The following is a 23,449-nucleotide window of genomic DNA, read 5'->3' as shown; positions in this document are numbered from 1 at the left end:
CCCTCCCATTACCACCCGCCCCTTAGTTTATGACCATGTGTCCTTTAAGTTTCTTCCTGTGAACCCTTCCCACTGTCCCCTGAAATTCCCTCTACTCTCTTCTGTGGGCACTGTCAGCCTGGCCTCTATTTCAGTGTTTTTGGTTATATTTTGCTTGTTTCTTTGTTTTGTTATTTAGGATCCTGTTAAAGGTGAGATCATATGGTATTTGTCTTTCACTGCCTGGCTTGTTTCCCTTAGCATAATGTTTTCCAGCTCCATCCACGCTGTTGCAAAGGGTAGGAGCTCCTTCTTTCTTTCTGCTGCATAGAATTCCATTGTGTAAATGTACCATAGTTTTTGGATCCATTCATTTACTGATGGGCATCTTGGTTGCTTCTAGCATCTAGCTATTGTAAATTGTGCTGCTATGAACATTGGGATGCATAGGTTCTTTTGAATTGGTGTTTTAGTATTCTTAGGATAAAGTCCCAGCAGTGGAATTGCAGGGTCAAAAGGCAGGTCCATTTTTAGTTTTCTGAGGAAGTTCCATACTGTTTTCCATAGTGGTTGTACCAGTCTGCAGTCCCACCAACAGTGCACTAGGGACCCCTTTTCTCCACAACCTCTCCAACACTTATTGTTTGTTGCTTTGTTTATGATGGCCATTCTGTCTGGTGTGAAGTGGTATCTCATTGTGGTTTTAATTTGCATCTCTCTGATAGCTAGCGATATTGAACATCGTTTCATGTGTCTCTGGATTCTCTGTATGTCCTCCTTGGAGAAGTGTCTGTTCAAGTCCTTTGCCCATTTTTTAATTGGGTTACTTGTCTTCTTAGAGTGGAGTCGTGTAAGTCCTTTATATATTTTGGAGATTAAACCCTTGTCTGAGGTATCATTGGCAAATATGTTTTCGCATACAGTTGGTTCTCTTTTAATTTTGATACTGTTTCTTTAGCTGTGCAGAAGCTTTTAATTTTGATGAGGTCCCATTTGCTTATTCTTTCCTTTATGTCCCTTGCTCTAGGGGACAAGTCAGTAAAAAAGTTTCTTTGTGAAATATCTGAGATTTTCCTACCTACATTCTCCTCTAGGACTTTAATGGTGTCACGTTTTATATTTAAGTCTTTTATCCACCTTGAATTTATTTTTGTATATGGTGTAAGTTGGTGCTCCAGTTTCATTTTTTTGCACGTGGCTGTCCAGTTCTCCCAACACCATTTGTTGAAGAGGCTATTTTTACTCCATTTTATGTTGCTGCCTCCTTTGTCAAATATTAATTGACCATAGACACTTGGGCTTATTTCTGGGCTTTCTGTTCTGTTCCATTGGTCCATGTGCCTGTTTTTATGCCAGTACCAGGCTGTTTTGATTACAGTGGCCTTGTAGTATAGTTTAGTGCCAGGTATTGTGATCCCTCCTACTTTACTCTTCTTTCTCAAAATTACAGCAGCTATTTGGGGTCGTTTATAATTCCATATAAATTTTTGAAGTGTTTGTTCTATGTCTGTGAAATATGCCATTGGTACTTTAATGGGAATTGCATTGAATGTGTAAATTGCTTTGGGTAGTATGGACATTTTGATGATATTAATTCTTTCAATCCATGAACACAGGATATGTTTCCATTTGTTTGTGTCTTCCTTGATTTCTTTCCTCAGTGTTATGTAGTTTTCTGCATGCAGGTCTTTACCCCTTTGGTTAGGTTTATTCCTAGATATTTTATTTTTCTTTTTGCTATTTCAAATGGGATTTTTTCCTTGATCTCTGCTTCTGCTGTTTCATTGTTGGTGTACAGAAATGCCTTTGATTTCTGGATATTGACTTTGTATCCCGCTGTTTTGCCAAATTCACTTATTAGGTCAAGCAGTTTTTTGGTAGAGTCTATAGGATTTTCTATGTACACTATCATGTCATCTGCAAACAGTGACAGTTTTGTTTCCTCCTTTCTGATTTGGATGCCTTTTATTTCTTTTTCTTGTCTGATTGCTGTGGCTAAAAATTCCAGTACTATATTGAATAGAAGTGGTGAAAGTGGACAGCCTTGTCTTGTTCCTGATCTTAGTGGAAAAGATTTTAATTTTTGCCCATTGAGTATGATGTTGGCTGTAGGTCTCTCATATATGGCCTTTATTATGTTGAGGAATGCTCCCTCTATTCCCACTTAGCCGAGTGTTTTTATCATGAATGGGTGCTGTACCTTGTCAAATGGTTTTTCTGCATCAATTGATATAATCATGTGGTTTTTGTCTTTGCTTTTGTTTATGTGATGTATTACATTTACTGACTTGCGAATATTGAACCATCCTTGCATCCCTGGAATGAACCCACTTGGTCATGGTGTGTGATCTTTTTAATGTATTGTTGGATGCGGTTTGCCAGTATTTTGTTGAGGATTTTAGCGTCAATGTTCATCAGTGATATTGACCTGAAGTTTTCTTTCTTTGTTGTGTCTTTATTTGATTTTGGAATTAGGATGATGTTGGCCTCATCAAAAGAGTTTTGGAGACTCCCATCTTTTTGGAGTTTTTGGAATAGTCTGCGAAGGATAGGGGTTAGCTCTTCCTTAACTGCTTTGTGGAATTCTCCTGTGAAACCATCTGGTCCTGGGCTTTTGTGTGTTGGGAGGTTTTTGATTACTGCTTCAATTTCTTTGGCTGTTATTGGTCTGTTCAGGCTTTCTGCTTCTTTTTCATTGAGTTTTGGAAGATTATATTTTTCTAGAAATTTGTCCACTTCACCTAGGTTTTCAAATTTCTTGGCATACCGTTCTTTGTAGTAATTTCTTATAATCCTTTGTATTTCTGTAGTATCTGTTGTAATATCTCCTCTTTCATTTCTGATTGTGTTTATTTGGGTCTTCTCTCTTTTTTTCTTGATGAGTCTGCTTAAAGGCTTGTTGATTTTGTTTATCTTTTCAAAGAACCAGCTCTTGGATTCGTTGATCCTTAGAATTGTGCTTTTAGTCTCTATGTCCTTTAATTCTGCTCTGATCTTGGTTATTTCCTTCCTTCTGCTTGCTCTGGGCTGCCTTTGTTGTTGTTCCTCGTGTTCTTGTAGATGTAGGGTTAGGTTGTTTGTTTGGAATGTTTCTAACCTTTTTAGGTGGGCCTCTATCACTATGAACTTTTCTCTCAGGACTGCCTTGGCTGTGTCCCATAAGTTTTGGGTTGTTGTGAGTTCGTTTTCATTGGTTTCCAGAAACCTTTTGATTTCTTCCGTAATATCATTATTGACCCATTCATTGTTTAATAGTAAGCTATTTAATCTCCATGATTTGGGGTGTTTTTGGTTTTTTTCCTTGGGGTTGGTTTCTAGCTTCAGTCCCTTGTGGTCTGAGAAAATGCTTGGTATGATTTCAATTTTCTTGAAATTCTTGAGGCTTGTTTTGTGTCCTATCATGTGGTCTATCTTTGAGAATGTTCCGTGTACATTTGAAAAGAATGTATATTTAGCTTCTTTTGGATGGAGGGCTCTGTATATATAAGTAAAGTCCATTTCATCAAGGGTATTGTTCAATGCCACAATATCTTTGTTGATATTTTGTTTAGAAGATCTGTCCATTTTTGATAGTGGGGTGTTAAAATATCCCACTATAATTGTGTTGTTGTCCATATCTCTCTTGAAGTCCTCTAAGATTTTCTTTATGTATTTGGGTGCTCCTATGTTGGGTGCATATATATTTACAATATTTATGTCTTCTTGATGGATTCTTCCCTTGAGTATTATGAAGTGACCTTCTGGGTCTCTCTTTATGGACCTTTTTTGGAAGTCTATTTTGTCTGATATGAGTATTGCTACCCCGGCTTTTTTTCCTTGTCCATTTGCTTGGAAGATTTGTTTCCACCCCTTCACTTTCAGCCTCTGTAGGTCTTTTATCCTGAGGTGGGTCTCTTGTAGACAGCAGATATGTGGGTCATTTTTTCTTATCCATTCAGCTATTCTATGTCTTTTGATTGGAGCATTTAATCCATTTATGTTTAAGGTTATTATTGATAGGTACTTATTCATTTTCTTTTATGTACATGTGTTCCTCTCTCTCTCTCTCTCTCTCTCTCTCTCTCTCTCTCTCTCTTCCTTCCCTTCCTTAAAGCAGTCCCTTTAGGATCTCTTGCAGAGCTGGTTTGGTCGAGGTGTATTCTTTTAGACTTTTTTTGTCTGGGAAACTTCTTATTTGCCCTTCTATCTTGATTGAGAGCCTTGCTGGATATAGTAGCCTTGGTTGCAGACCTCTGGTTCTCATTACCTGGAGTATTTCTTGCCATTCTCTTCTGGCTTGAAGTGTTTCCATTGAGAAGTCAGCTGCTAGCCTTATTGGGTCTCCCTTGTATGTTACTTCCTTTTTCTCCCTTGCTGCCGTTAAGATTCTCTCTTTGTCTTGAAATTTTGTCATTTTAATTATGATGTGTCTTGACATGGGCCTCTTTGGGTTCCCCTTGATTAGGACTCTCTGTGTTTCCTGGATTTGTGTGACTTTTTCTCTCATCACATTAGGGAAGTTCTCCTTCATTACTTGTTCAACTAGGTTTTCGATCCCTTGCTCTTCTTCTTCTCCTTCTGGTATCCCTATTATACAGATATTATTACGTTTCATATTGTCTTGCATTTCTCTTGATCCCTCTTCATTCTTTCTGAGCCTCTTTTCCTTTTCTTGCTCTTTCTGGATGTTGTTTTCTACTTTGTCCTCCAGCTCGCTAATCCGATCTTCTGCTTCATCAATCCTGCTTTTCATTCCTTCTACTGTGTTCTTCAGTTCAGAAATTGTATTCTTCATTTCCTCTTGACCTTTGTTGAGAGTTTCTATTTCCTTTTTCATGTTTATATAGTTTGCAGGGAGATTGATGTAGTTTCCCTCTAATTTCTGAAAGCTCATTGTGAGTTTATTGAACTTCCTGGTAATCATTGTTTTGAACTCACTATCTGATAGTTGAGTTGCCTCTATTTCATTTAGCATTTTTCCTGAGGCTTCCTCGTTTCCCTTCAATTGGGGGTTGTTTCTTTGTTTTCTCATTGTTCGTGGGTTTCTTCTTTTTTCTTCTTGTTTGTTAATTTGATCTGTTCTGATTCCCTGTAATTATGGTGTGAACTTCTGTGGTAGAACATTTGTGAGATTCAGTGGTGCAATCTTCTTCATGTATCCTGGTGTTCACAGCTTCCCCTTACTCTTTTTTTTTGTGATCAGTTGGAGGAATAAGGCAAAATGGTTTAAGACAGCAAGACAGTATACTATGATATTTACATTAGCAGCTAGTAGAGAATAGATGGGTTATCCTTTGGCTCCTTATAGTGTTAACCGTGATCCTCCACCCCACTATCCATGTTTTAGAAAGGATGGAAAGAAGGTAAGACTCTTATTGGGGATGAGAGGATTGTGAGTTGGATCTAGAAAGCTGTGAAGCTGTGGGAGGTCAGATTCTAAGGTAGGGTTGGATTAAAGATTAGTATATAGGAGTAGTGTGTAAAAGAATAGAGACAACCCCCACAATAGTATAGTTTAGAAAATTGCAAAGTGGGCTGAGATCTGGTAGGGGTATTGAGAAGTATTTATAATTGTATAGACTAGGTCTTACTAGCAGTAATAGTAAAGTGACAGTCTTGTGGCAGAATCGATGAGGTCTAGATAACAAGAATAAAGAGTATAGAAACTTGAGAGGTGTATTAATGGAACACAGATGAAGGACAGTAACTTATCAACACCTTGTGACTGAGATACCAGGGGGAACCTATCAAATGACAGTATAACCAGCCAAGCAAAAAAGATTATACAGAAAGAGAAAGAATACCAAAATATTATTAAAATAAAAAATGTTGGAAAAGTGAGAAAAAGATAATACAAATTTACAGTAACTTGCAAGATTAAAAAAAAGGGAAGAAAAGCAGAAGATGTAGTGCAGGAGAGATAAATTTGGAGTGGAAAGAATAATATTAGGATGAATGGAAGAGAAACATAAGGGATTGCAAGATAAAAATAATAAGAATTGAAAAATAAAATGTCACATAAAACACAAGATAAAATCAATCAACTAACAACAGCCACAGAAACCAAACCAAACCAAACCAAACAAACAAACAAACAAACAAAGAAACAAAAAAACCCCTCTTGTTGGTTTCTATCTAGCCAGACCAGTTTTTCTGATCTTGCTGGCTTCAGCTGGCTGAGGGACCTTTGAAATGCTTCTCTCTCTCTCAGCCAGACCTCAGCAAGTCTGTCAGGTACCCTGGGCGCTCCCGAGCACACTGGCTCTCTGGATCTCACTTCCACGTTCTTCTGGACTCTGGGGTCCTGCAGGGTTCCAGCTTTATGATCTCAGGAGGCACCCGCAACATTTTGGGATTCACCGCGCCCTCCCTGGGAATCATAAAAGAGCGCACCTCTCCCCCAAACTTTTGAGATCAGGGTCTAGGATTGCCCTAAGCACCTTGCCACGACCCTTCCAGGTTCACAGCGCGCTTGAGACAGTCTTCCCGATGGTGTGCAGGCTGAGCCCTTTCCAGCCTCCTGATCCCCGCCGAACCGCACTCCGACCGGATGTTGGCGCCTTTTGCGGCTCCCCCGGTAGGGCTGGCTGGAAATGTCTGAGGCACTACTGTATGAACGCACCAAGTGCCACGTCCCTCCCGGGATCACGGCGCGTGATTCAGGCCTCCCTATGGGGCGCAAGCCAAGCGAGGCCCGGCTCTGTGCTAGGGGTGCAGGCGCTTTTCCAGGCTGCCCCTGGTCCTGTCGGCTAGAGGCCCTCACTTCTCCCCGGTCTCTGGGCGGGTGTTCATATTCCCTAGGTGATTTTTTCCCAGTCCAACTGGCCAATCTGTTCCTTCTAGCCACACGTTCTCCCCTGGAGTTGCTCACCTCCTGTATTCGGGGGAGGGAGCAGCGACTCCCCTTTCCCGGGAGCCCCGAGGCAGATCCGGGAGCACCGGGCCTGGAAACTGCACACCCCTAGTCCCCGCACTGATCCCTGGGCTCCTTTTGTCCTGAAGCAGTCTCCTTACCATCTGGTTTTTCCGTGATCACAATAATTTTTGATGTCCTGCTTTCAAAAGTGATTCGGTAATCAAGTCCACTTGCTCTGTTTCTCCACCGATCCACGAGTTTCCCTCCTCTTCACAGAAGCCGAGAAAACTGCTGCCTAGAGTAAAGCCGCCATCTTCCGTCCCCTCAGATTTCATTCTTTTTATGGCTGAGTCATATTCTGTTGTACATGTGCACCATTTCTTCATCCATTCATCTATTGATGGACACTTAGGTTGCTTCCATATATTGGCCTCTGTAAATAATGCTGCAGTAAACATATAAATGTGAATGTCTTTTTGATGTTGTGTTTTGGGTTTTTTTTTCAGATAAATACCCAGAAGTGGAATGGCTGGGTCCTTCTTTGTCTCTTGGTATAGCCTTTGTTTTAAAGTCTGTGTTTTCTGGTATAAGTGTTGCTACTCCAGCTTTAATTGTTTGTTTCCATTTTCATGAAATATCTTTTTCAATCCCTGTGCTTTCAGTCTGTGTGTGTCTTCCTATCTGAAGTGGGTCTGTAATAGGCAGCATAAATGAGGGTCTTATTTTCTTATCCATTCAGTCACCGTATGTCTTTTGATTAGAGCAATGAATTCATTTGCATATATACTAATTTCTTTTTCTTTTTTAAATTTCTGATACATATATAGTTATTTTCATTTTATTATTCATATTTGTTTTCTTCTTCTTCTTCTTCTTCTTCATGAAGACCCTTTAATATTTCTTGTACTACTGGTTTGGTGGTGATAAATTCTGTTAGCTTTTTCTTGTCTGGAATGCTCTTTATTTGTCTCGATTAAAAAGGATAGTTCCTTGGTTTTCATTACTTTGAATATTCATTGTCAGTCTCTTTTGAACTGAAAAGTTTTTGCTGATAAATCATCTTACCATCTTATGGGAGCTGTCTTGTTGATCATTAAGTGCTTGTATCTTGGTGCTTGTAAGATTCTCTCTTTATCTTTAATCTTTGCCATTTTCTTTCATTGTTTTTAAAAATTTTTCATTTTAACCTTTGTCATTTTCATTATGATGTGTCTTGGAGTGGGCTTCTTTAGATGTATCTTGTTTGGGACTCTGCACTCTGAAACTCAAGAGTTGAGAAAATTTTAGGTTAGGTAATAGTTCATAAGCTTAGTAATGAACACCTGTAAATAACACTGTTGTTTCAGGCACTGAAGGAACCACCCACCTGAACCCAGGTAACAGAGGGATTTCATCTTTGTGGCCCAGGGGGACTGCAAGAGATCAAGATCATATCTGAGCCTTGTGCTCCAGGGAGGCACAGCCACCACCCAGGACACAGACAAAAAATCACAGGTAAACAGATGAAAGAATGCTGGGAATATTGCTTTTATGTGATTAACATTTTCCCTGATGGCAACTGTGTGGCTTGGCTTCTGTGGCCTGAGGAGCAAATTCAAGATCAAACTAGAATTTCCTTGTAGCATTTCAGCAAGCAGATTTAAGAAAGCCTATATGATCAGTTACTATTTTTAAAAAGATTTTATTTATTTATTTATTTATTTATTTATTTATTTATTGTTAGAAAGAGGGGAAGGGAGGAAGAGATGGAGAGAAACATCCATGTGTGGTTACCTCTCCCGCACTGGGCACCTGACTCACAACCCAGGCATGTGCCCTGACTGGGAATCCAACAAGTGACCCTTCAGTTCACAGGTTGGCACTCAATCCAATGAGCCACACTAGCAAGGACTCAAATACTATTCTTGTTGTGGTTGTGCAAATAATTAGGCCAAATTAACACTAGAGTAAATGCAATCTCTTTGATAAAAAAGAGGACATTTTATTGCCCTCTTTTTTTAGGGAGGGAAATTGTGTTTCTGTGGAAATTGTAACATTCAATTGTGGGTCTTGGGCTCTAGTTAAATTTTTATTTTTCACCTGCAAACTGAAATGGATCCTGAATTTTTCTAGTTTTCTTTCAACCAAATATTTCATTTTTCTTTCATCCTTTGACTTGGGATTATTGAAACTGCTGATGCAATGCCAGCCTTACAGAATTCACCTGCGTACCTGACAACATCACCAGACATTTAAACTTCACACAAGGAGCATCTGTCACACTGTCACTGCTCACTGTCATTCCAGCAAAGGCCTTGCTTTGGAAGTCTTCTCCTCTGACAGCCTTGCAGACTCAGAAACTGGTGAGGATTTTCTGTGTTCATTAACCTCTGTGTTCTTCCTGTTTTCATAGGGCGCATGCCAATGACCTTGTTTACCTGGTTGCTTGTGTCCACACTAGAGGCCTCTCTAGAGAAGCCTGTCTGCATCTCCACCTCTTGAAATGAGACTGGGCGGTTTGACTGGATGGGCTTGTTGTCAGGACTAGATGTGAGATAGGAGAGTAAGGAGGTAGGATAATTCTTGGATGAGTGGGATGAGGAAACTGACACAAGAAAGTTAAACAAGGCCAAAGAATGTGAGCAATTCACAGCTAGGTAGTGATTTACAGGACCTTATCTCCCTAACCAAGGACACTGAGAGCAAAGGGTTTATGTTCTCCTCCCTGGCCTTAAATCACAGGACTCAGGGGAAGACAGGAGGAGGAGTCTGTTGCCGGGAGGCAGCAGTGGCACAAAGGGAGGGAGCTTGGGGAGACACTGAGGACTCCCCTTTAAGCTCCTCCTCCCCTTAGTCCCAAGAGAAGCAGCACCTTGCCCCCCTCCACCTCCAGAAATTTCCCCCTTCCAATTCCCACATTTCCCCCCATAAAAACTTAGTTCTGAAAACTCAAGATAAAGTGGATGTTAAGGTTTAACACAGCACCTTTTCAGACTGCTGGCCTCTGATATTAAAAGTACAATTATAAATAATCCCTGTCTCTTCCTTTTGGCTTAGCAGTGGTGACAGACAGCACGAGCCCCGGACTCAGTTGCCCTTTGGTTTCAATTCTTCTGACCCAGATGTTGAAGACTTTTCCTTGGGGCAGCCTCTCACCATTTATGGACCCCACCAAGTGTTGAGCCTGCTGGAGCAAAAGGGAAAATTGTGGCTCGCTGCTGGAAGAATGGGCACATACCAGGCTATTCATTTTGACCACCCCAATGTCTCCCTCAAAACAGTGACTAAGTTAAACCCTGCCTCTCTTCTCCCAGAGCCTGAGTTGGCTTTGCTAATACATGACTGAACTGAGATCACTGATGAAGTGTCTTCTAGCAGAATTGATGTACAGGACCATCCTCCAGAAGAAGCAGACTGGACTCTCTGTGCAGATGGAAGCAGTTACATGGACACAGGGAACACAGAGGCTGGGAATGCGGTAGTGAGGTTTGAAGGAGGAGTGGAGGCCCAGGACTCGCTGCCAGGAACCTCTGCTCACAAACCTGAACTGATTGCATTGAGGAGGATGCTGGAATTGTCACATGAAAAGAGAGAGAATGGGTGCACCTCCTCCAGGTACACTGTCCTGATTTGGCTTGTGCATGGTTCCATCTGGAAGGAAAGATGACTATTAATCTCCAGTAAAAAGGAGATTAAGCAAGCAGCAGAAATTTTAAAATTATTAGGGGCTGCTCAGGTACCTTTACAGGTGGCAGTCATGCCCTGCCCAGGACATTAGAAAGAGGACACTGAAGTGGGTAGAGGAAACATTCTGGCTGATGGAGCAGCAAAAGAGGCTTCTAAAGGAACACTTACAATGCCTTTGGTACCTCTTCTACACCTGTCAGAATTTGACCCTGAATATTCAACTGCAGACTTGGAGAGAGACAAGAGCTGGGGTTTTGATGAAGAAGGTCCTGACAGGAGATGGAGAGAGACTAAGAAAGGAGTCATACTGCTTCCTAAACATTTAGTAGAGCCAGTCATGAAGCATTTGCATGAGGCCACTCACTATGGAAGGGGCTCATTAACCACCTATGTCAAGCTGTGGCTCACAGGTCCTGAAATTTTAAGGCCATACAAAAAGTAATTGCTGGGTGTCTTGTGTGCCAGAAGTACAACCAAGACAGATCCCCAGCAAAAGAAAGAAGGGAAATAATACCAAAGAAAGAGTCCATTTGAGGACAGGCAAATAGTCCCTTACCCAGATGCCAAGGGTCCAAGGGTGGAAATTTTTGCTACCCTTTGTTGACACCTTTTCAGGATGGGTAGAAGCCTATCCTACTAGAACAGAGAAATCCTCAAAGCAATAAAGCCTTAGTGAAGGAAATAATCCCTTGCTTTGGCCTCCGTGGCAGCATCCGGAGTGATAATGGACCTGCATTCATTTCATAAATTACACAGGAGGTTAGTAAATTTTTAGGAATCTAGTGGAGACTTCACATGGCATGGAGACCTCAGTCTTCTGGGAAGGCAGAAAAGGTGAATCACACCTTGAAGAAAAATGTAGCCATGCTGTGTGAAGAAACTCATGTCCATTGGGATCAAGCTTTGCCTATTGCCCTGCTCAGGATAATGGTGGCTCCTCGAAGTGGGTGTCAGCTGAGTCTTTATAAGAGTGTTTACGGGCGAGCATTTCAGGCTGTGATTGGGGTGTGAGATATGTATATTGATCCAGAAGTGAAGGTAAAGAAATAAGTACAACATTTAAGTCAGAACTTAGTTGTAACTAATGATATTTATTGTATTAGGGACCTCTGCCCCACAGGTTCCCTACATTCCTCTGAGTCTGGAAGTAAGGTGCTACTTAGACCTTGGATGACAGGATCGCCAGACAGCTTCCTAAAGGAAAAGTTTGCTGGTTTTTGGGACTTACTCCTCACCAGCCCCACCTCAGTGCTGTCAGCAGGAATGAACCTTGGGCTCCTGACACCTGAGTAAAGAAAGCACCAGAATAATGATGGACCAGTGACCACAGGGAGACCTAAAGGTCATTTTTTGAAAGCCATGGCTTATATTCTCTTCTTTACTTTTTATTTAACCCCATGTTATGGAAAAACAATCCTTTCAAACCAGATTAAAATACTTGGGTATACTTAGCAAAAAAAAAATTCTAAATATCTCTGACTTTTGTCTTGCAGGACGAACCTGTGTCAAACAGACTTTCACTTCAGGTCTTGTGGGTGTTTGTACTGCACCGGAGAGCCATGGAATCATACTTTGTTTCAGCATACCAGCAAGAGAATAACCTATCTGATATTTATAATCAGGGACCTGCGATCACTCTAAAGGACAAGAAAATGTTTTCCTTTAAAGTCACTAATGTAGCCCCAGCAGGAGCGGGTGCAGCTTTTGTCAACTGTACCAAAAACCGTTTTGTGCTTTCAGCAGTTTTGAAGATGAGTTGCATCATCACCACTAATGTGTCTTATGGCTTTGGCCATGTCAAATTGCCTTCAGGATGGTTTCTGTCAATAATATGCAGAAGAGCGGTTACTCCCATGTTCCTGCAAACAGTGTTGGGGGACCACGCTCTCTGGGGAATGGATGGTGTTTATGCCTGAGAAGCCCCATGCTACCTGGGCTCAATGGGAACTCTCCCTGGCACCTGATTGTGACAGTGATTTGCACCTTTTCAGCTGCACTGAATACATGTCTTTGACTGTATTTCTAATGCCAGCCATGACGACCTCACTGATTATAGAAATACGTAGATTAGCCTGTGCTGTGGCAAAGGCCTTGAGTGCCAGCTTTCAGGCCATAAGGGTCCTCAGTCAAGAACGGGGAAAAGTTAGAGAAGCAGCATTTGAGAATCGTGCCAGTATGGACTTCCTCCTTGTAAACATAATCATGGATGGGAAGAATTTAAAGGTCTCTGCTCTTTGAAACTGCCTGAGAATTCACAGCCCCTGGAGCATAAAGTAAAGCAAGGAAAGGAAGTGGTGTCTGGGATAAAACAACCAGAGGGGTTCTTTGGTGCTGATTTGTCTAAACTAACCTCATGGCTACTAGAAACTCTGGTCTTAGTGAGGCACTCCTTGTTTTTAAAGAGCAGTTTTTTTTTAATTCTTTTTTTTAGATTTATTTATTTATTTATTTTTATAGAGGGAATGGAGGCAGGGACAGGGTGGGGGGAGAGAGAGAGAGAGAGAGAGAGAGAGAGAGAGAGAGAGAGAGAGAGAGAGAGAGGGAGAGAGAGGGAGAGAGAGAGAGAGAGAGAAACATCAATGTGCAGTTGCTGGGGGTTATGACCTGCAACTCAGGAATGTACCCAGGCTGGGAATCGAACCTGGGAAACTTTGGTTCCCAGCCCGCGCTCAATCCACTGAGCTATGTCAGCCAGGGCTGAGGCACTCGTTGTTTTTACTCTTGTCATTGTTTTCAGTACCGTAGCTTGTTGTGGCCTACACTGCGTCCCCATACATGGATCTGCGATTAAGCGTTTTCCTGAACCTGTGGACACAGGAAGAATCACAGGTCAGCAGATGAAAACATGTTGCAGCTTGTATGTGATTAATCTTATAAAAATGTTGACAGGGAAACGTAATGTGTGTCAGTGTTCTGCTAGAGACCCGGAGGAGCGCCTGGGGCAGACAGCGGGCTGTGTGCATCGCTGCTGCAGGGGGAGCGCACCCCTGGGTCGTGAGACAGAGTGTGCCCAGGACATGTGCTCTGGACAGCAATCTCAAGAGGATTGTGGGTGCAGGGGCCTCTCTAGATTGGCCTCGTGAGGACGTGGGGGCAAGTCTGTGACTGGGCATCTCAGGAAACACCTAGGGAGGAGGCAGACAGGAGCGAGGGTGAAGGGTGATGGGAAAGACGCTGCCTTCCCTCCCTTCCGGGAGCTGCTTGGTAGTGTGTGAGCCACACCATGCCTCCTTTCTGTGTTGCTGAGACAACACCCGGTGTGATGTTAATCTGTCTCAGGTCGCCGTGGTCTCGGGATGTTCTTGTCTGATACTGATGTTCTGTGAGACCACGTACAGTCCAACCCGTGAATAACCCGGCCTAGCAGTGAGCACCAGGCCGGCTCCTGGCAAGGCTGGACCTCCCTTAAGCACCAGACCCATTCTGGTGTTGGGGCTGCTGTTCCTTCCTCCTTAAATTCAGTCTTTAAACGTATCTACAACCCAATAACTTTCATTGGGTCCCTTGGCAGTTGATATCCCAGGACGTGCCCCAGCCTGAGCAGTCCTCCCTGGGGTGGGGGCTGGGGACAGTGACAGTAAGGAAGGACTTAGGGTAGAAAAAGCAGTAGGAGAGACTCGGTGCTGCTGTACTTGGGCTCCCCAGGGAAGATAAGGAAAAGGAGTCAGCCAAGGTGGGCTGCTGTTTCCTCCTAGGGACCAAAGGTCACAAAGAGAAAAGAGCTGGACTGCTTTTTACCTCTTGGAAATCAGAGAAAAGGGAGACCTTGGAGCTGGATGGGCGGGTTAGCCTGGGAGGAACTGTCCCTGCTCTCCTGATTGCATGTCCCCACTAGGGGGCGGTAGAGCGAAGGAGGAAGTAAGGAGCTCACACCCAGGAAGGGGCATGAGGGTGCTCTAGAGTGAGGGGGCCCTGAGTCTTTGTCCTGAAGATTTTACAGCTCTTCTGTGGGTGAGACCCTTAGGGGAGGGTTTCAGCAGAATATTCATCAGCTTTCCAGGTGCATTTTTAATACGATAATGTGTGGGAATGAGCACATATGGGGTTTGGGGAGTATTCTTGGTCTATTATATTGCTGTACTTTTATCTTCAGTCTGTCTGGCTCTAGTGACATTTATTTTCTATTTGTTCCCCTGATGTTATCTGTCCTCAGGTTTATTTGGCACAAATGGCATTAATTGGGTCTCTGTTCTTTGTTTTTCCCTATCAGGGTGAATTAGGTTGTGTATTCTCTGGTTAGGGAGCAGAGGTACAAACCATTTGTTCTCAAGTGTCCTTGGTTAGGGGAATGTGAAAGAAAAACATGAATTGATTTTGTTCAACAGGCACCCGGACCAGGGATCATATGCACAACCGAGGCTGTGTCCTGACCAGGAATCTGCTTGCAATCCTTCAGTTATAGGACGATGCTCCAGCCAACTGAGCCACACCTGCCAGAGCTAAACCTTTACTTTCTTTGCTGCAAACTCCTGTTTGCATTTGATTGGGCTTTAATGTGCACAGGTGAATGAATAAACCCCTTTACTTTAGTGATATTTGTCATTTGTAACTTTTAACATTTTATAATTTTTGTAGTGAATGTAGATTCATCATATAAATTGCCTATTACCTATATGCACATAATAAATTTAAAAGGCTTTGTTGACATGTATAGAAGGGAGGCAGATGGGGAGGAGAGTCAAGAGCTCAGCTCAGGGCTGACAGTGCTGGGCTCCATGTCTGGACTCTGGGCAATGAACTTACAAACCTTCCCCCACTGCTCACTCAGGGCGCTGCTCTCTGTGGAGGGCAAGCAAGGTCTTTCCCTTCTTCTGGGCATGGTCATTCATATCTCCTCAATGCTCTGTTGCTTTTAAGAAGTTGGTTTTTTTATTACACATGGCATTTTTAGCTAATTTCAGTGGGAGGACTTGTCCACAGAGTCCAGCCAAGATTTTCAGGAATGGATTTTCTAAGGCAAATGGTTGGTCCTAAAGAAAAGGATTTGAATCTGAATCTTAAATCGTGATATGAGGATGATCTGTCAGGAGTTTTACAAGTGAAGGGATTTTATGTAACTTGTTCTTTGAAAACATTATTCATGCACATATAAGAAAATTCAAAAGACACTCAAGAATACACAAAACAAATGAGTCACATTGTCCCCCTTCTCCTCAGTGACTTAAGTCCTCTCCCTGGAAATCATCACAGTGAATCACTTCTGCTTCCTCCTCCCAGGAAAATCTACCTGTGCACTAATGTTGCTGTTATCTCTGTAAAAAGCGCTCAGGCCACAGACTGGGAGAAGATCTTTGCAATTCAATTCTTTTAGAATATACATAAAAACCCTCAACTCAACAATAAGAAAGCAATAACTCAATAAAAATTATCAAAATTCCAAACAGACTACCGCACCAAAAAATTTATGCCTGCCTTGTCCAGGTGGTCCAGTTGGTTAGAGTGTCATCATCAGTACCAGAATGTTGTGAGTTTGATCCCTGGTCAGAGTGCCTATGGGAAGAAAATTAACTTTCTCTCTCTCTCTCTCTCTCTCTCTCTCTCTTACACACACACACACACACACACACACTCTCTCTCTCTCTCTCTCTCTCTTTCTCTCCAGTAAATTAACATCACCTTGGGTGACAGGTTTTTTAAGGCTTACTGCAGAATAGTATGGCTTGTTGTGGCCTCAGCAGCCTCATATGCATGTTTACTGGGTCTATGGATGTCATTTTCTGTTGTGGTGATTTAAACCCAACTTGGTTTGTACAACAACATGCTGTGCAGGCTTGCAACCCAGAAGCAACAGGTTGTGACCTGCAGTCTAGGTGAGCAGTAGGGAGATAGTTCAGGTGTGAGAGCCTCTGTGCCGTGCGCACAACTACCACATCGCACAACCACACGCTTCTCAGGGTGGATCACCACCATTAGGCAGCACATGAGTGAATGCAAGTGCATCAAATAAACACACTGGGCAACTTACACTTACATGAGGTTGTGTGTCAGTTATATTTTAACTTCAATAAAGTTCATGGTGGATTTTACATACAACATTGGCATTCAGTGAAGCATCACTCAACAGAGTAATTAGGAATATTATAAACACTGACATCCACAGATTAGATTGTCAACAGCCACTTCCAACAGCTCATGACCTCAGGAGCTCTAGGATCCCTGAGCATCTGCAGTGAGGGGCGTAGAGCAGGAGAACAGGAAGCCAACTAGGGGAGGTCTGCGCCCACCAGAGATGAGAGTGCACTCAATCCATGATGTAAAAAGTAAACATGAAATGGAGCACATAGGAGGTGACACAGGTGACCACCAGCATCAGGATGATGTGGGTGGCTCTGGTCTCTGGAAGGCATTGGTGGCGGCTGCCAGGGTGTGATTGTGCTGCAGCCTCTGTTGGTGTCTGTGCAGGTGAAGCACCAGGGAGAGGCTAGACCACACCACGGGGACAATGAACGTGACATCAGGACATGACACAGGATGATAGCCTGAGGCACATCTGTATGTGTGGACAGAGATGGTCATTAGTTAGATGCCGTCAGGAGCATCGAGCAGGAGGCAGAGAAAGTGTCCCCTGTTCCCTGTGGAGTAGCTGAGTTTAGAGTCACATCATCAGCCGGGGGCTCCAGTCACAGCATTTCCCACTGGGCCGTTTCCTTCAGCTCCTTCTCTTCTCAGGGCTCTGTCCCCAAGTCCCTCACATGGTCATCCCCTGTGACCCGAGGCTGGTCTTCCTATGCATTCAAGCCCCACAGCTCTGCTGCTCACAGTCTCAGGTGTGTTTAGTCTGAAAAATACCCCCACTGAAGCCACTTTGTCCCTCCTGAGGGCCTGAGGTGTCCCTCTGTCCATGGGACCCTAAGCAACACTGTAATTGCCTCTCCATCACCCATGGGGCCCAGTGCTGGAGTCTCTCACTGGACAGCCTGTCCCCATGTTCTGGATGATGACTGTGGGGAGAACCTTCCTGGTTGTACACATTGGGATTAGGACAAACCAATGATGTGGAAATACAGACAGATAACATTAAAATTGATCACTGCAATATTCAATTGACAGTAAGAAATGTCAATTGATAATCAGATCTTAGAAACTGGCTGTGCCTGCCAGCACACTGGCCTGAAGTCATCCTTGAGACACCCTGGGGAGCAAGGGGCACAGTCCAGTATTTCTGCCACCCCTTCTGCTGTGAGTCACAGCACTGGACACAGGGACCTGTCTGTCACTTTATGTACAGGTGTCGTTCAAGCTGAGACAGGCAGGTGGGACAACCAGGGCTTCTATGCAGTGTCCACCTGTGGCCCCATGGGGAGGAAATAAAAATGCTCTGCACCTGACATCTAGTCTCCTTCCATCATCATAGGTGGCCCTCTCTCCTCTCTTTTGCCACCACCCCTCCCTTCTGGTGACCACCATCCTGTTGTCTGTGTCTGTGAGTTTCTTTCTATTTGCCATGTTCATTTGCTTTGTTAATGGGCACCTGGGCTGCTGCCAGAGCTTGGCTGTGGTAAATAATGCTGCAGTGGACATAGGGGCACATATTACTTCAAATGAGTGTTCTGGACTTCTTTAGATAAGTACCCGAAAGTGGGATTGCTGGGTCAAAAGGTGGTTCCATTTTTAATATTTTGAGGAAACTCCACACGGTTTCCCACAGGGGCTGCACCAGTCTGCATTCCCACCAACAGCGCATGAGGTTCTTTCTCTCCACATCCTGACCAGCACTGGTTTCTTACTTTATCAAAGGTAGATTCTCCCATGAGCAGGAAGTGATACCTCATTGTGGTTTTAATTTGCATGTCTGCGATGATTGGTGACACTGAGCATTTTTTCATGTCTATTGGCCATCTATAGGTCCTGTTAGGAGAAGTGTCTGTTCCAGTCCTCTGCCCATTTTTTTCAATCCTCACCTGAAGGTATGTTTATTGATTTTAGAGACAGAAGAAGGGGGATGAGAGACAGAGAGAGAGATAGAGAGAAACATCGATCGGTTGCCTCATGTACCCACCCTTACCAGAAATTGAATCTGCAAGCCAGGCATGTGTCCTTAATGGAGATCGAACCTGTAACCATTTGGTGTGTGGGGTGACGCTCCAACCAAGTCCCCCAGCCAAGCTGTGTTTGTTTTATAATTGAAGGTAAGGTTTCCCAGCAGCAAAAAATTACAACTAATTAGAGGCTCAGACGATTGTTAGCATTTTTATTAACAAGAATGTATATTTTAATAAAGGCATGTTCATTACCTTTAGACATACTACTGAACACATTATAAACTATAGTACAGTGTAAGCCTAACACTTATATTCATGAGGAAATCAAAAAATTGCGTGACTCACTTCATTGGGATATTTGCTTTAATTATTGCGGTTTGCACTTGAACCAGAAACATCTCCAAGGTATGTGTGTATTCCAGATGTAAAAATGGTGTGTCATCTACCTGGTACTCAAAAACTACTACTTGAGTGACTCATCACTGTAGGACACCTCCCTGTTCTAGTGACAGTGTCTTTATTGATGTGGCCCAGTCCCCAGCTGTGCTGTGGCGGCCACAGCACAACCTGCACTCACGCTGCCATTGATGCCCCCACATGTCCCCACAGTGCTGCCCCCCTAAACCAGCAGGGGCCTCTGCTCTGTGAATCCCCCAGTTTGCACTGGGGCCCCCACTAGAGCAAAGGGCCAGGGGAAACGGCAGCTGAGCAGAGCAGAATTGCAGCAGGAACGTGTCTGAGATGAGACATTACAGGCCCCCTGCTCTCTGCTGATTCCAGAACCTGGTTCCCTGGAGGAGGCTGGGAAAAGGTGGGAGAACAATCACATGCAGGGAGGTAAGAGCAGGATGGGTCTGAAACTTCCTCTCTCGACACCACAGATTCCTGAGTGCAGGGGCCACCCTGGCCATGTGGGGACAATGACAGGCAAAATGCCTCCTGTTGCTGTCAGATGGGGACACCCAGAGGAGGATGAGATGAGAACTACTCGGCTACAGGAAAACATGGAATACTGCCCTATGTAACAACATGGATGGCCTGCAGAATATCACGCTTGGTAACCTGGTCAGAAAAAGCTAAGAACCCTATGATGTCACTCACACGTGCGATATAAACCTGAAACTCGTGGACACAGAGAGCAGTGTGGTGGTTCCCAGAGGGAAGGAGGTAGGGGGAGGAGGAGCCTCATACCTGGTGATGGAAGATGGTTTGACTTTGGGGGATGGGCACACAGTGCAATGTACAGATCCTGTATCGTAGAAATGTGCACCCAAAACCTACACGATCTGCTTAACCGATGTACCCCAATACATTTAATAAAAAGACATACCCCTATTGTTTAATATAAATACCTACCCCAATAACTTATTTTTAAATAGAAAAGGTACAATATTACAAAAATTAAGCACAAGTACTCAAAAGATACGGTCTGCAGGACAGACCCAGGCCTGAGCCCAGGCTGACATGACCACAGGAAGCCCTCACTGAGCACAGCCCTGGAGCCACGGCAAGGCCTGGGTGACCCTCAAGTCCCTGGGACCCCAGGTCCTGGTGGCACAAACTTCTCAACTGGCAAGGACAATTAGCAATAGAAATAACCCAGCCGAGGAATGAGCAGGATGGGGATGGTCTCACCCCAACTGTTAGGACAGGACAGTCCCCAAGGGAGAGGACACAGGTCCCTGTGGGGAGAGTAGCCTGGTGAACACCTCCTGACATGATGCTGATAAGAACACAGACACATTCCAATGCTGGTTGCAGAAACAGCAGTCAGGGATCCTTAAAGTCCCAAGGGGAGGCTGCAATGACTGTTTTAGCACCAAGTCCCCTACAAGGCAGCTCTGTCACACTGGGAAAGAAAGTTGTCATGAACAAAATCAGGTCAGTCTCAGAAGTGTCACATTCTCCCACAGCCCAACACATGCTTATAATATTCCACTGAGAATCCCCAATACACAGCTGTGTCCCTCAGTCCCAATGCCCCCCCTTCCTGCCCTCAGAGTCTGACCCTTAGGAGCTGTGAGAGACACATCAGAGCCCTGGGCACTGTCTGTGCCTGGGGAAGACAAAACAGCAGAGTTACAAGGTGGGGGAGCCCCCCCCTCTCAGAATCCAGCCCACACTCTCCCAAGGGTCCCAGATGACACCTCCCCAACACCCAGACTTACAGGCAGCCTGAGTCCTGCTCTCCCCGCCTCTGCCTGTGGGAAGAAAATGTTCTGTGAGAAGTCAGGGGGAAGGCTGTGTCCTGTGACCCTAAAGGAGCCCCACACTCCTGAAGCACAGGGAAGGTTCCAGAACTGTGACTGAATACCAGGGTAGGATCAGGAAAAAGTACATGTGCAAGGACTGGTCCAACTGCTGGTCTGGATGTCTGTCCTCAGCAGGGACCTTGCCTTCTGACCTCTGACACATGGGAATCAGTCCCCATCACTAGAAACATCAGGTGATAAATGTGTCCCTCACTTTCCCAGGGGCCTCACTAAAGATTCAGTGTTAGGAAATAGGCCCCAGATGGACAAGTACCTGTGTGGGGGTACGATGCCCATTAAGGAGGCAGAGCACACTTCCACCTGGTCTTGACCCCCAGGGGGACAGAGAACTCAGCCCCACCCCTTGCCCACCTGAGCTCTTCCTCCTCCACAGCACAGCTCCAGCGGCCACAGCTCCAAGGAGACCCAGGGCAGCAACGATGCCCACAATGGTGATGATGGAGGTCTGAGGAGGGGGCTCTGGGAGGGGAAGGTGAGAGGCCAACCTCAGGCCTGAGTCCTGACCCTGCTCAGGGACACCCTGAGGAGAGGCTCTGTGCCCACATCCTCTTCTCACCCCATCTCAGGGTCAGGGGCTCAGGCAGCCCCTGGTGCTGCACACGGCACGTGTATCTCTGCTCCTCTCCAAGGGGCACGGCCACAGCTGCCCACTTCTGGAAGGTCCCGTCCCCTGCAGGCCTAGTCTCCACAAGCTCCATGTCCTGTGTCAGGTCCTCTCCATCACGCTGCCAGGTCAGGGTGATGTCCGCAGGGTAGAAGCCCAGGGCCCAGCACTTCAGGGTGACCTCATGGTCAGAGGTGGGGTGGTGGGTCACTTGTGTCTTTGGAGGGTCTGAGGAGAGGGTGAGAAAATTCGGGAACTTTGCATGGTCATGGGACACTCCAGCAGTGCTCATGTGACCACCCTGAGAGTGGACAGGACAGGGGGGTGCGGGAAGGGAGAGCAACACCCAGACACCAGCCTGGCAGAGGCACCTGGGATATTCTCCCATGTTTTGGAAATTTCCAGAATCAGGGTGAGAACCTGGGGTAGGAGTGTGCAGGTCTCTAGGGGGAGACACAGATTCAGGTGGAAGCTGATGACTCAGCAAACCAGAAGTCAGGCCTCCAGAGAGGGTCTCAGCCCTAGAACCAGGGAGAGTGTCCTGGTGCACCAGGTGCTGCAGGGTGTGAGGGAACTGCTGTGGGGTGTTTCAGGGAGAGTCTGGGTCTCTTAGTGTTCTTTAGGGAAAGCTGAGACCACAGGTGAGTCACAGAATAAGGATACCTGGGGGACTCTTCCCTCTCCCTAGGAAGAGGGGTATTCTGACACTTCCCCATTTCCCTCCTCTCCTTGTAGGAAGCCGCCCCACCCACAGATCCCCTCCTCGGGGAGGCCAGGGCTCCGGTACCTGCTCTGAGCAGCGTCCCCTTCCCCTTCTCCAGGAGCTGGAGGAGCCAGTGCACACACGTGTCCTCCAGGAAGACCCTCCGGACATCCGCGTCAGGGACCCGCACAACGTTGTTCCAGCTGATCTCCGAGGCTGAGGTGGTCCAGGAGCGCAGGTCCTCGTTCAGGGCGACGTAGTCGGTGCCGTCGTAGGCGAACTTACTGAACCCGCGGAGGAAGCTCCCCTTTGACCGCACGACGCAGCCGGTCATTTCCTGCCAAGTGTGAGACCCTGACCCGGCCCCAAGAAGTTAGCCCCCCCCCGCCGCCCGGGATGAAGGGGCGTCCCCGGAGCCCCAAGCGCCCGTGGATCCTGGCTCACCGTCCTCGCTCTGGTTGTAGTGGGCGCGCAGCCTGTTCAGGTTATCCCGGGAGATGTGTTCGTTGAGCTTGATTTCCCGGGTGTGCTCCTCCCAAAAAGGTGTATCCCCTTGCTCCTCCCACAGCTGCTCCATCCACTGCATCCGCGCCTGCAGCCTGGGCCTCGGTGTGTTGCTGTCGAACCCCAAGATCTCCGAGTCGTCCACGTAGCCGACGACTGTGTACCGGTACCCCTCGCCACCCGGTCCGTGCACGGCGGTGTGGAAGTACGTCAGGCTGTGGGGGCCTGGGGGCGGGGAGGACGCGTGTCCTGGGTTCGCAGTGGGGCCTCCGGGGGCGGGGCGCCCGGGGGACAGAATGGAGGGCCACGGGTGAGAAAAGGACACAGGAAAGCGGTAGGGTCAGTGAGGGGTGGGCGGATGCGCGAGTCCGGAGTCTGTGTCCTGTTCGGGCACAGGAGACTGGTCTTCCCCCGGATCCTGCGCCCCCGCCGGCCCCCTTGCTCCTGGCCCGCAGAGGCCGTTCCCGCCCGACCCGCACTCACCCTCCCAGGTCTGGGTCAGGGCCAGGGTCCCCGAGAGCAGCAGGAGGGTTCGGGGCACCATGTGCCTAACTGGAGCATCAGAGGACAATGAGATCCTGTTCTCTAGGCGGGCTGGTGGCTGGAGCGTCACCGTATCCTAGCACCGGGATTGCGTCACTGCCTTGACTCCTCCTCAGGCACCCAGAACTTTCAGCCCCTCCCAGTAGGAGGGGCACGTCCAGTACTTCTGGGTTTTAAACAGGCAGTAAGAGAGCTCAGGGTGCTCGTTTATTTCTCTTCCTCAATCCGTTCAGCGTTTTCTGACCTCTCATCACATTCCACACTTGTCAGGCAGATGATAGGCTTCTAATAAAGTACTCGTGCTCTCTGCACCTAATAACACTTGAACTCGGTGTGACCACCTTAACCCTGCAGCTGTTA

The 23,449-nt window shown here is 45.8% G+C and overlaps 2 protein-coding genes across 2 annotated transcripts in view; both read right to left on the bottom strand.

The window, feature by feature from the left end:
- LOC114510749 (patr class I histocompatibility antigen, A-2 alpha chain-like) overlaps positions 1-23,449 on the bottom strand; it is a 512,772-nt gene that overhangs the window by 338,615 nt on the left and 150,708 nt on the right. The window lies entirely within an intron of this gene.
- LOC114510755 (patr class I histocompatibility antigen, A-2 alpha chain-like) lies at positions 21,201-23,124 on the bottom strand. Its single transcript, XM_028529255.2, has 4 exons — positions 23,030-23,124; positions 22,487-22,771; positions 22,127-22,396; positions 21,201-21,567 (listed from the first exon to the last, which is right to left on the bottom strand). The coding sequence occupies exons 1-4, from the start codon at positions 23,088-23,090 to the stop codon at positions 21,245-21,247; spliced, it is 939 nt and encodes a 312-aa protein (XP_028385056.2). The 5' UTR covers positions 23,091-23,124; the 3' UTR covers positions 21,201-21,244.

This window comes from Phyllostomus discolor, chromosome 12, assembly GCF_004126475.2.
Source record: "Phyllostomus discolor isolate MPI-MPIP mPhyDis1 chromosome 12, mPhyDis1.pri.v3, whole genome shotgun sequence".
Classification (NCBI taxonomy): Eukaryota; Metazoa; Chordata; class Mammalia; order Chiroptera; family Phyllostomidae; genus Phyllostomus; species Phyllostomus discolor.
This window is presented reverse-complemented; position numbering and strand designations above follow the sequence as displayed.